The sequence below is a fragment of the Pygocentrus nattereri genome, chromosome 15 (assembly GCF_015220715.1).
Source record: "Pygocentrus nattereri isolate fPygNat1 chromosome 15, fPygNat1.pri, whole genome shotgun sequence".
Classification (NCBI taxonomy): domain Eukaryota; kingdom Metazoa; phylum Chordata; class Actinopteri; order Characiformes; family Serrasalmidae; genus Pygocentrus; species Pygocentrus nattereri.
Genome location: NC_051225.1, coordinates 15,754,647 through 15,768,655, shown reverse-complemented (window position 1 = coordinate 15,768,655; position 14,009 = coordinate 15,754,647). Strand labels below are relative to the sequence as shown.

Here is a 14,009-nt window from a genome sequence, read left to right as displayed (position 1 = left end):
AATTCTGGAAAAAAATATCTAAAAAAATGTATTTTTTTTTTCTGATAGTTGCTCACATTTTCGTCTTAATTATCTCGAAAACTGACCGAAAGGGGGGTTTAAGCGACCACGTACTTCAATAAAGCTTTATTTCGACTGCAGGGATCGTGAGGCGCAGGCATTTTGATCTATGAGCATCAGACGCCACCTATCGGTCACTCGCCGAACTGCACGTGTGTTGTGTTTAGGAATGCAGCTCACAAACTGGCCCGTTGGATTGTAGATTGTTCAGGTTCTGTTTGTCTGTGATGATCTCTTAGGGAAATAAGACTGAAGTCTTGGTCTTGCTGTTTTTTTTTTTTGTTAATCTACTAAGACGTCTACCATTGATCTGTGTTCAAAACTTTACTGCAGTGGCATGTATTGCATGTAGGTTTTTCATTCTGCCAGCACATTTAAAAGTATTCATGCATGTGAACTGAAGGAGCAAGCAGTGGACAAAATGCTGCTCTAGCATATATAGGGAATGTTTTTAGCTCTAGAGGCTCTAGGTTTCAGTTTGTGCCACTGGTTCCATGGTAAATGTGTGAAAAATGTAGCCAACATTATTTGCATTCTTCTCAAATGTCATAAGTGAATGAATTAGTTGTCATACAAATCCATAATCAGTCTTGCTTTGAAACACAAAATGTGCATCCGCAAGTCCAGAAAAGGTCAGCAGAAGTGTCACATTAAAAAAAGACACCCACATAGTTCCTTTTGATTATCTGTCCAAATGATTACAGAGTAAGTTCTACGCCCATTTGAATTGTCATAATCCATTCAAAAGGTTGGACACAACTATATGGGAGCAGTTTAGTCCCCTGAAGACATTCAGGGGACTAAACTGCTCCCATATAGTTGTGTCCAACCTTTTGAATAATTTTAAGAACAGGAGGTCATTACTGGCCTTTTAAGACTGTAATTAATGGTGTGCGCACCACTGAGGCAGAGGATTTAAAGCCTATAGGCCTGGTCTGGAAGAATGCTCCCATCCAGCTCGTTAGAGAAAGAGGCAGCATGCATCACATTAGCATATCTTGAAATGCTTTGATACGTCACGGAATGCAAGCCTACTCTATTAATATTTTAAAGGGGCCTGCATAAAAATCAACATTTTTGTTACATTAAATTAACATGTGTTCTTCTCCCATTCTGCATGTTTAATTAGGGTGCGCTCCTCTGTCAGAAGAAATAGGGAGACTGCCATATGATTTGTCGTGATTACTTGAGAACCAGTGAACAACAATATTTGCCTGGTACTTGCAGATGCCTTATATGGACTTTGCTTAGGAAAAGTTCTACTTAATGGCCTTCATGCATCTTGAAAGCAAGAGACAGAGAACGCTGTTGTGTATATGAGCATCACGGTTATGGACACTGTGGTTTATTAATGTTTTCTTTAAGCAGAAATTATGGCAGAGGTAGCTGAATAAAGCTACCTTTCAGCTCTGTGTGACAGAAGGATTTTAAATTCCACAAAACAGAATGCGCTCGTTGTTCTTTGAGCTAAAGATCATACATTTTCTTATCCATTTTTATGTGCAGCCCAGCAAGTAAATCTTCATTGAGTTGGCCCAATGAGGCAGTCATGAGCTCCCAATTCCTCTGAGCATTTTTAGCATTGCTAAAAGTGCTCGTAAAAAAGGGAGAAAATGACAAAGTGCAACCTATTATGTGGCAGGAAAAACAGGAAGAGAATGTCAGTGGTTGGAAAAACCAATTCATTATGATATTTTGTGTTCATTTGGAGACTTATAAACATTTTAATTATACATAATCACTACGCGGGAGGGACATGTGTGTAGCATATTTAATCTTTGAAATCAAATAATAATGCCAAAAACAAGCAGACTGTTTGAAGTCGAATGGGCCAGAACATTATCGTTAGTCTGTCACTGCGTTCGGTTACAAGTCATTAAGAATCAGCACAGAAGTCTGCCGTTCTGTTAAAATCAACCCGCTCTCCAAAAAATACTTTCCTGGCCTGCTTGGAAGAGTTCAACATGGTGGATATCATCTTACAAAAGTGTTATTTTCGCTCTTGTTTTAGGGGGAAAAATGCAGCCAGTGAAGCTGATGATTTTGAGAATCTTCATCTTCAAGTCTCAAGTAAAATAAACACCAGTGTGACCCGTAACAGGACGCTGCTGGCGTTGATGTCTCTGACAGATCTGAGGGCTTGGTGAGTGTGTAGCTGGGCATTAGAAAGTCATTACTGTAAATCAGCCATGTACTAAGTAGTGGTGGGTGAAGTGCACAAACCATGTACTTGAGTTAAAGTAGATTCCCGAAGTAAAATATGACTCCAGTAAAAGTAGAAGTTCCTCCTTTAGATCTCCACTTGAGTAAAAGTACTAAAGTATTTGCCTTCAAATGCACCCAAGTATAAAGTAAAAGTACTATAAGATTAATTATGGCTCTAATGTCCTGTTATTATTTTTATAACAAGACTGGCTTCATGAACTCATTTTAGGTGAAAATCCTCCAGTGTCTCTCTTGGTAAACCAGTCTTTTAATAGAATGTCATTAATTAGTGACGCTGATGTTTATTAAAATGAACATAAGCACAAAACACTGAAGGCAGTTTCCATCAGGTAGAACCGAGTGGCTCTGAAATCACTTTTTACAAACAAGCAAAGTTTCTGTTTAAGATTTATTTACAACTTTAAACTCAGGATCACAAATGAGTTTCCTTTACTATGTTGATCTGTAGGTCTCTGTTCATAAACATAAACTAGCCCAAACTAATTTACTATAAAATGAAATGGTGTTTGTAGAAATTCAGAAAAAAGACGCGTCAGTCACGACTGCATATGTGGACATGGAAAAAATTACTTGAGTACAGTAACTAATTACATTTAACTTAGTTACTGTCCACCACTGGTACTAAGAGGTCCAGTGCTAAGAGATATCCTCCCCAGTTGCTCCCTGTGGCATGACGATGCAAGCCAGTGGCTCTCACACACTGACCTGGTTCAAGCGACGCGCCTCAGTCACTCCATGAGCCAGCACAGAGAGACACAACAGCCGTACAACCACTGCACTTAATTATTCATGATTGCAGAGTTACGCAATTAGCTTGCACATCATTTGCATACATGCAAATTCTTTGACTCCCAACTGGACCTGCAAAGTGGGACACTGTTCTCATTAGTTGACCCAAATCTCTTACTTGTTACTCCAAATTTCATCAAAGTTTTTTTTTTCTTCAAGATCTAATATTTCCTTTCAAGTTTACAAGGATCATTTGATTAATTATGTTGAAGTAAATGAGAGGACAACCTCCTCATTACATAATGATTGAGATCTCTAGCATCTCATATATCCATTGTAGGGATATGCATCACGTACATATACAATACACATATTATAGTTTTCTTGTGATGGGTAAGGCTGAAAACTCCTAATTTTCATATGCCTGATTATTTTTCATTTATATATTATATATACCAGATCCCTTAAGGAGAATTAGACAGAATTAGAATTCTATTTTTATTTTTCTACAGCAGCTTCCTGTTATATTGTGTTAAAATGTTATGTTTTGTTGATTTTCTAAATGGAAGTAACTACAAATCATATAGTAAAAAAACAAAAACAAATGTGGCCTGTGCAAAAATTAAGCCACGTATTATATTTCATGTTCTGTTTATTTCAGTTAAATTCAGCAAATAAATAGAAATTGTGTGCAAACATGTGCAGAAAATGTACAGATACTCCCTACGGAAGATGTGTGAACATAATTTCAGTAGAAAAACAACAAAACGTGTCATTTTATTAAGGGCTGTTCAAACCTTTGCCTACAATTGGTTGTATACAGTACAATGTGACCACTTGTAATTAACTGCCTGCACTGATATTTGTATGTGGGCATTCTCAAACTAAAATAGCCAATAAAATCTAACAGCCACTTATTTTGTTTACAATGAGTACCAAACTGCTCACTGGTATGCAGTCTGGAACCAGCCCGGATCATACTGCACATGGCACAGTTTTCCTAGTAATCCAAGTGATCATAAGGTACTTAGAGGTGGCCATAAGTTTTAAAACGAGCCTCCACTCGTAGCTGTGAGTTAACAGCAATTATATGAGTTTACTTATCGAGGCAAGAGGAGGAAAACACAGTGTTGGAGTTGAGGTGTAGAGTGGGCTGCTTGACTTAGGAAAGCTAAATAAGTGCATTCGAGACAGGACCTGCAGAGAGGGAGCTCCGACTAGGAGACAGTAACTGTTTGTCTACTACTAAAACAAGTGGCCTGCAAAAATGAAATAAAGCAACATTAAACAATGCAATGATTTCACTAAGAAATGCATCACGGTGCAGAAAGATTCTGCATTCTGTTTCTGATTCACATTAAACTTGTTGGGGCTTTTGTAATTTTCTACAGGTCTGTACTGCTGTGAAGTCACAGTTTTATAAAAACATCAAAAACAATCAGGGGAATTCTAATTCACCACTATCAACCATGTCAAACCACAAGCCCCCTTACTCACTGAAAGTACAGAAGAGCATTGAAACAACTTCATGACTTTCTTCAGAACAAAAATTCACTCAGTTCGTTCTGCTATTTCGACCTCCTCCACTCTACCTGTGGAGGGTACTTACAGTCTGAGGTCTCCCAGCCCCTAAACTGTTTTCCAGAAGTCTCACAGCAAGAGGTTGAAGGCATTGTCAGGAAGATGAAACCTTCCACCTGTGCCCTGGATCCCTTTCTTACCTCTCTGGTGAAAGCAAACATCTCTGCTATAAGTCCTCTGATCACCACTGTAGTAAATCATTCTCTCCAGGCTGAGCTTCCATCTTCTCTAAAGGCAGCCATAATCAGAGTACTCTTCAAAAAACCTACTCTTGATCCTAAAGTCTTTGCAAATTATAGGCCCATCTCCAATCTTCCCTTTCTCTCTAAAGTACCGGAAAACGTAGTCACCGCCTATCTTCAGGACCATCTTAAATGTAACAACCTTTATGAAAAATTTCAGTCTGATTTCCACTCTGCTCACAGCACAGAAACAGTTCTGGTTAAGGTCACAAATGACTTTCTGATGGCAGCAGACACTGGCTCACCTTCCCTCCTCATCCTCCTGGATTTGTCTGCTGCATTTGACACTGTTGACCATGGCATACTCCTAAACCGGCATCATCACACCATTGGACCCACTAAACTGGTTTCAGTCTTATCTGACTGACAGAAGAGAATACTTAACATTTGGAAAGGCAAGATCCCAGATACACACAGTGACCTGTGGAGTCCCCCAGGGGTCAGTCCTGGGCCCCATCCTCTTTATTATATACATGCTTCCCCATGTCATTAGTCGCCATGGAATTTCATTCCACTGCTATGCTGATGATGTGCAACTTTACCTTTAAATTGATGCATACTCCTGTGCAGCCTCTTCATTGTCAGCATCATCACAACTTGCCGCCTGTCTAGAAGATATACAGGTGTGGATGGAACACAACTTCCAGCAGTTGAACAGTGACAAAACAGAGGCAATAATGATTGGCACCCCACATCAGACTCAGTGAACCTCCATCACCAGTATTCCATTCTCTGGCCACGACATTCCACTCTCCTCATCAGTCTCCAATCTTGGAATTAGGTTTGACCCTCAACTCACTTTCGAGGCCCATATAAAACACCTCTGCAAGATCTCCTTTCACCACCTCAGAAACTTTGCCAAACTTCGTCCTACTCTGACTGTATCTGATGCTGACAAACTGGTTCATGCTTTCATTTCCTCCAGACTTCACTACTGCAATGCACTTCTCATTGGCATTCCTGGCAAGAGTCCTCAGAGGCTACAATACATTCAGACCATTAGCTGCTAGGATCCTGATGAGAGTGTGTAAATATGAACACATCACACCCATCCTCTGTTCTCTTCACTGGCTTCCCATCTCTGCCAGGATCGAATGCAAGGATTCCCTCCTCACTCACAAGTGCTTTTACGGCAATGCCTCTACCTATCTGAAAGAACTCCTCAATCCCCCCAACAACCTGGTTGTATATACGGTTGTATGTATAAGTCTGGACACTCAAATGACATTTTGGTCAAATGACATTTTGCTGATCTTTCGTTGGAGTGAAAATACGTGAACACATCCTCTACAGAGAACACACTTCTGCACATTTTAATGCACAGTTACTGATTATTTGCTGATTTTAACATTTTGGAAATGAAATGAAATTAAATAAATAAATAAAATACAAAGTGGATAAGTTGTGGAACACTATGTTTTACCTTTTTTTGTTTCAGTATGTTAAACTAAATGTTAAAATGAAAATTGTGCACTACGATGTGTGGAAAAATCGCGTATTTGTGGATGTTGCCAAAACATGTTATTTCACCAGTAGTGCTCAAGCTTTTGCATATGTCTGTACATACATAGACAGACAGACAGACAGACAGAGATTTACATTATACTCATTATATGGACAACCAAGCTCATTTACATAAAGGCACAGAAACAAAAACAGCCAGTTTCATTCAAGTGATGAATGGTCATGTATAAATGAATTACAACTATTTTTCACACCTAAAACCAGACAAATGTCGTAAGTAGAGCAAATCTAAAATACAATAAAAGCTGTAGTATATACAGCTTTACAGAGCACTTCAACATTGCAGCACAGATTAACACGGGTAATAAAATGGGTGAGCTAGTCTGCATTTAGCAGTCCTACTCCCTAAAAACCCATGACGCATACGCGGTACAGTGCTCACACAGGGAGAGCTCGCACAGAAACTCTGGGTGAGCCTCATTAAATGCCTTCATCAATGATTAATTGGCAGATTTCGCAAACACAGCAAGAAAACGTAGCCGGCGCGTTTTGTTTCCATGCCCCGAGACAGTGCTCTGCCTTAATTTGAAGTGAAAGGTGCAGCAAAGAGGCTTCCCCAGGTTAAAAGAACTGTTAGATCAAATGAGGGACTCAAGGGCATTTACCTCAGTCGTGTTTACAAAAAGCCCAATTCACTGTAGGTATTGTAAATGCCAGGCATTTATGGAGCGTGAAAGCGTTTTATTGTTTCGTTGAACGCAGCGTTTTTACGTGCTCAGAGGTAATCATTTGCGCATTGAGCTATTACTTTGTCTCCCTCCGCCTCTCATCTTCCATCCCTCGCTGTTCCAGACTTCAATCCAAGACGCCGGCTTTGGTGAATGTCAGTGTCTTCATTGTCATATTGAACAAACAAAGGCAGCTTGATGTTTCAGATCATAAGTAAATCTCCCCTCTGATACACAAAAGACTCTAGCAGTACTCTCTCAGCTTCATCTACTCTTTTGTAAGATATGCAGAAGTCTTATAAAAGATACACTCCGTGATGCTGAGCAGAGCTTTTTTAATAATTCAACCTCTTCCTTATAAAAGTATGGATAATAAATCAATGGTGATAAAACAGCATAAGATACCACTTTTGATTCAAAGTAGCTTTTGTATTAGATCCCTCAGCCTCCCTTAGGTGAATGCATAAGATTGAAGGAACCCCGCGGTGTTGAAAGTGAAGCGTCGAAACAACACAGTGTCCTTAAACAGAGCAATTGTGTGCCTTTGAATAAAAGGCGCCCTGATCGACATGAAATAATGAATTTCTGATGGCGTGCCTTAACGCTGCTTGTTCGGAGCCTGCTGTGCGTGTCATTGTTCAACACTGGTAGCAGTATGCACTGAGAATCAGGAGCTGAGAAGCTTCAGTGGTGCTGCCAGGAGGTTGAAGAGAAGAGCAGAAAGGACAGCCAAGATAACAGATGCTGGATGTTGAGTATATAGGTGTCTGAATGAGGCCTGTACCAGTGGACCGGTCTGAATTCCCAGCAGTAGCCTTCTTTATTGGCAGCATAATGCACACTGTATTAATGTAATATGTTGGGTGGTCATGAGATGGAGGTTGGGGAACCAGCCTTGCCACCATAAGGTTGACGGTTCGAACCCTGACTGTATGTGACTGAGGTGTGACCTATCCCCCAACTGCTTCCCAGGCGCTGCGGTTAGGGCTGCCCACCACTCCAGGCAAGTGTTCATTGCCCCCTAGTGTGTTTGTTGTGTTTTACTGCACAGATAGGTTAGAATGAAGAGGTGAAATTGTGGGACATATAAGGGTCACTTAACGTTCAAAAAAGGTATCTCTTTTCCTTTCAAAATTCTAAAAATTTCAATGAAAATCAACTAAACATTAAGGAGAATGAACATTACTCAGCAGTAATAGGTATGATAGGTATACATGTCAAGGACAGCCACGCAAACAGTTCTGAGCCTCTGAGAAGTACACTTATTTTCTCCGTAAGTAATTCACCGCTAATGCACTGGCGCAGTCTTCAGACATCAAGTTAAATCAATAGCTTTCAGGGACCTCATTCCTGGCATGCATGGACAATTTAGTTTACACACAGCAGATATGCACGCATCCATAAGACCAAGGTGGAAATTACCCTTGACCTCCTGAACTTCACATGGAACTTAAGTAATATTTCATCATCAACTCCAGACATTTCATACAAGTCATTTTCTCCTCTGCTTTACCTCCTTAGCTTCGCAGCTGCACACAAGGCCTTCACTTCCTCCACAGACTTTTGTCAACTCCTATCAGGAAAGCAAGAAGCAGAGCCTCAGGTCAAAGCCATCAAAGTCACACTCATGAGCTTTAACCACTCAGATGAGGGTAAACGGGTCCTGCCTTCAGCTCACATTTCACCACTGATCCGGCGGCCTCCTGGGAGATGGAGTCATTTCAGGCGCTCCCCAAAAAAGCAATCTCTGCAAGTCACATTGTGACAAATTTATGGATGGAGACTTGTGGGGAAATTCTGCACTTCATGCTAATTAATTCATGTCGTTCCTAGACATTTAGTAAACAGTCACCATTAATTCACCAGAGAGTATTTAAGGCAGAGGAAACCCCCCCACCCCCTCACCCCCAACCCCGGTCCATGTCAATATTGACAAACGGTCTATACTAAACTATAAATTTAATGGTAATGCTTGGCAGGCTGAGACATTGTCAATATGGACCATCGCCACAGTTCTACAGAGAGTTTCTTCGCAATCACAGTGATGAATACACGAAACTGTACTTTTCCAATCTTCTCAAGGTGACATTCTTTCGCTCACATGAAGGACATTGAAAGTATTCAAAATTCAAATGCAACACTCCCCCCCCCCACCCCCCCCACCCCACACACATACACACACACACACACGCACAAACACACACCCCCACTTCACTTTCAAGGAAATTTCCTTTTGCCTCCCTGCCTATTCATAAATGACTTGATTAAAGTCATGAATACAATGGCATTTGTGATGTGACGGCCCATTGAAATTTCATCACAGTGCAAATGCTGAAATTGAATAAGAACAAAGATAATATTTTTCCACCCAATGCCACTGACTCCTTGGTCTATGGCGCCTTAGCACAAAGCGACAAGTTGCTTATATACTTTTCTTTAGAGCTCACCTCTGAATCGGAGTGAAACATTCCGTAAAGGATTAATGTGTTAGTCACTCAGTGCGTTTAACAGAACAGGATGGAATTAGCATAATGGGGGCCTTTTTGCATTCTCTTTGAAGTTCTGCAGTGTGGAATAACAGATGTATATGAACCAGCAGCCAAACATCGATAAATGGAAATGCCACAATTCTCTGCGGATGGGTTCGGGTGGATTTCTACAGGAGGAGGGGGAAAAAGCAGCCAGTTTATTGCAAAATAAGCAGAAAAGCGGATGTGATCAGACTCTCATGCCCACCAGGAGCACGCACACACACACACACACACACACAGCGGAGTCCGCCTCTCACTTCTCCTAATCAGACGCAGTGAGATGTGGCAACTCCTACTCTGTGGAGCAGTGGGAGGTGTGCCGTGTCTTGCAGGTGCTATCAAAGAACAAGACGCAGCAGAGAAGAGCCTGTAATTACTCCCCAATTACAGATAAAGATCTCACATGGGGCATGAAATACAGAGTAGCCCAACAGCCATGCAGGCCGGCTCTCACTGAAAGGCTCCCACTGAAAAACATTCCCACTAAAGAAAACTGCCACAATATCATTAATGGTTACACTGAAAAGGTGGTTTTAACTGTCCCCGTGTCCTGTATTGATGCCCTGTAACTGATCGATAAGAACTTCACGCTGCCAGGCGGTCGAGTTAATATGTCGACTACAAAGCAACGCTGAATTTATTATATCCACATGTTCTGTTCTACTGATTGCCAAGCATGTTGCAGGCTAATACTATCAACCTTCACGGCTCCACAGTGGATGATACAGAGACAGGGAATTAAAAATGCCCTTTTAAACCGAGAACCTTTGAACTAAAGAAACATTTCAATAATGTCTTTTCGCCCTCGCTACCTTTATTTTTGTATTCCAAGTTCAACTCTGTCAGCTGAATAAATGTAAAGAGGTCAAAGCAATCAATCAGAAATATCAAAGAGAATCCTTGGAACTATGATGAGAGCACATTTTGTTGGCTACTTATCCTTTGTACCAACCGGGTACTGTGGAAAAAAAAAGTTATTGTGGCAGCTAAGTGAAAGCGAAAGCAAAGGAATTTTGAAATTAAGGTTTTCTTTTCCTCATTTTATCTCCTCGTCTCTTTATCCGTGTAAAGGGAGGGGAAAAACTACAAAAGATCAGAAATGTTTCACAAAACCTTAATTAAATCCGTGGGACAGAGAGAGTTGGTAACTCGCTCAGAGCTGAGCAATTCCAGTTTCAATAAAAGTACAATCTTTGAAGCAGAATTCCCTGCCCAATGACCTTTACTTTGAAACATGTGTGAAGAACACATTCGATCTTTTTTAAATACTTCTGTGACTGCATTGAAAAATACTTGCAAGTTCTGCAGAGACAGGACAGAGTCAAGACAGAGAATTCGTTAATATCTTTAATATTTACATTTTCTTTAAAAAAAAAAGAAAGTATGCCATGTATTTCCCTCCCTTTCCCTCAAAATTTCTGAAAATTTTGTTAAATGTAGCCCCCTTGCTCAAAAAAAAAAATAAAATAAATAAAAGGGAAAAAAATAGAGCCCGTCTGGCAAGCTAACTGGAAACTGGCAGTGCTAGATACACAAAAATAATATTTCATGTGATTTGGTGTAAGAATAGCATCTCCGTCAACAAAAAATACAATCAGCATTTGACAGTTACATCCGTACCAGCTGGATCTATCACCTTCGGTATGTTTAATACTTCAACCTCTATATTCAGCTATAGTTCCTCTTCAAACTCATCCTCACCTCAAGAGCCTCAACATTTAAAATGAGTTTTTTTTTCTCGCATTTGCTCTATGATACAGTGCTTGTTAAAAGTGCAATAATATGTATAAAACAAGTTTTCTATCACTCATTTAGGTCTGTTAGATGTATTGGGATTTTAGTATGTGCACAGCGAGAGGCCTGTGACCTATACAGAACACTTGCTTCAGTGTAGCTCTACAAAAACGCTGCATTTCTGAAGTGAAGTCCGCCTCGTCCACCAATCCGAGTGCCAGTCCAAAAGAGCGCTGATGTCTTGTTTAGAACACAGAGAATGGATGAGGATGGAGAAGCTGAACTGAAGTTCATCTGCCGCTAAGAACGTGGGGCGTGAGTTATCGTCGTGTGATAGCACCTCAGTGACCAGACACAGCTTTGGCTGGAAGAGACCATACATACACATACACAAGGTGTTATACTCACATTAGGGTTTCACATCATGTTTATAATGTTTAAAGAAAGTATAAAAAAACTACCGCAGAATATCTACCAATCATGAATCACAAGCACCAACAGAAAGTAAGCTTTGTATCATGGAAAACCTATTGTAAAAAGAATATTAAGGGGTATATCATGACAGATATATGCTCATCCAGATGCAACAGTAGACTAAAGGGTTTGGAAGAATGTTATACCTTATTACATAGTTGACAGGTAAACATTCTCCTCTCTCCCTCTCTCTGTGCAGCATGTCACAGTGGGGGGAAAAAAGTTAGAGTTAAAGATCCTGCAGTGTTACAAAGCACACATCACAAAGCGAAGCTGAAATGTCCCGACCACATAAGGACAAGCCACATGCAGTCCATGCCGTGAATGCATGTTCTGCCATGCTGTGAAACAGCAATAGAAGCTGTATAAGATTATATTTTCAACATATTCTAAAACAAAAATAAATATTTTACTTTTAACCTCTTATTCCCCACAGTATATTTTGGTTTGTCCGTCTGAATTTACATGACCAAATGGTAAGGCAAATTATTCAGTAACTGCATGAAATAAATGTACATTTTTATTTTATTTATTTTTTGGAAAAGCTCCCCTTAAATTGTAATGTAAACAGAACATGTCTTTTATGATCTACACATACTGCTACATGCATACAATTTACTGCTGAAAGCCAAAAATCGTAGTATTATTTTATAAAAAATCATTTTTTCAGGGCAGATCACTGAAGAGACACCGTCTGTTTATAGTTTATAGCCCAGATTTGGGGAAAAATGGGTCGAGTTTCAGTAGAAAAACAAACTGAGTTCAGCTTCTTTTATTATAAGGGTTTAAAATGACATCACCATCTATTTGACTAGAAAAGCAGGCTGCAGGCAAATGAGGTTAACAAGTCAAAGAGAGCCTTGCGGCCGTGTGGAGTCGTCTCTGGGGAGTCACGCACAAGTACGAGAAGCAACATTGTGTCTGCATTGTGTCATGCAGGTTAGGCAGTAACAGTTTCTCAGTTTCACAGCGGCCTACAGATGGTATAGCAAGTGGTGTTTGGCAGTGCAGCTGTGAGAAAAGTGAGAATAAGGTGCGGAAGCGAAAGGTGCCCCCAGGTCTTTATTAATTACAGCACAAATCACAAAAGGCAGCGTTTGTATAGGCCGCTTCAACCTTTTCTCACAGCGCTGCTGCCTAGCACACTCACAAAAGCCAATTTGCTGACAATTCACACGCTTCTCCTCCTCCAGATGTGGAGGCAGCTGGCTGCAGGGGGGCACTTCAGTCACGGCGTGCAGTTTGCTGAGGTTTTGTGGAGCCATGATCATGCAACATGTAGCACGCACCAAGCACACACACGCGCACACACACACACACACACACACACACACACACACACACACATTCACACACAGGAAACAATTAGCGAAAGCGTGGGAGCGTGCTAAATGGTTAGTGGGTTAGTCCTTACTTTTGTTTGCTTTGATTAGACAAAGGTGTAGTGAAATCCATTGCTTAGGGGAGGGGGAGGTGGTTGAGAGGAGGAGACAGCTGGAGCAGCTGTGGAAGGAGGAGGAGGTGGCGGAGGTGGCGGAGGTGGAAGGAGCATTGTGGGACTGTTAGCCTGTGGAGAAGCTATAGAGGAGCACAGATAAGGACAGGGGAATGTTAGTAATGCATCTGCTACGAGTCCAGCTAACACCCGGCAACCTTCACATGGCATATTCCGCTTAAAAAAAGCTCTATATAGCATCATAAAATCATGACAGCTGTCATAACTGGCTCTGACTCTGAATTCAAGTTTATTTTGGTGATCAAGAACTACTACTTTCCCCCCAACGAAGCAGTACAGCGGGAGCTCATAACCTTGCCACTGCTCCACAAGATCGCTCATGTAATCCATCCAGACATCTCTTTCCAATGCAAATACACTGATGAACGTTGTCCAGGCTCCATTAGGGCCCCATGCACGTCAGGAGAGACGAGCTGCAAACGGCACTGACTGAGAAAGAGAGAGAGACGAGCACTGGCTGTTCTTCTGAAGGTTAGAGTGAGAAGAGAGCAAGGGGGCGCGGCGTGAGAAAGTAAAGATGAAAAGTGTGCTGGCGCGCTTTTATATGCCAGTTCAGAAACATGTTCAAAGCACAGCCACAGGATGCGGACGAGGGGGAGGCCTGGTGCGTCTTCAGCTCCGTCATTGATCAGCCTGGAAAAATGGCCTCATCAAGAGGTTCCTCCCAGCCTGAGAGATTCGACATGGCTCACAATTAGCAAGCAGCTTTGCTCATCACATCCCC

The 14,009-nt window shown here is 41.1% G+C and overlaps 1 protein-coding gene across 11 annotated transcripts in view; it reads right to left on the bottom strand.

Moving 5' to 3' along the window:
• Positions 1-10,894: 10,894 nt before the first annotated feature.
• The window catches only part of plekha7b (pleckstrin homology domain containing, family A member 7b), a 180,938-nt gene continuing 177,823 nt past the window's right edge, over positions 10,895-14,009 (bottom strand). For 8 of the 11 annotated variants that reach the window (XM_017700663.2, XM_017700669.2, XM_017700668.2 and 5 more), the window contains one exon: positions 13,199-13,347. In XM_017700663.2, the coding sequence (XP_017556152.1) occupies positions 13,199-13,347 (149 nt within the window). Of the gene's footprint in view, positions 11,660-11,915; positions 11,961-13,183; positions 13,348-14,009 lie in introns of those variants that run through there. The other 3 variants (XM_037545308.1, XM_017700664.2, XM_017700665.2) reach the window with 3 other exon arrangements.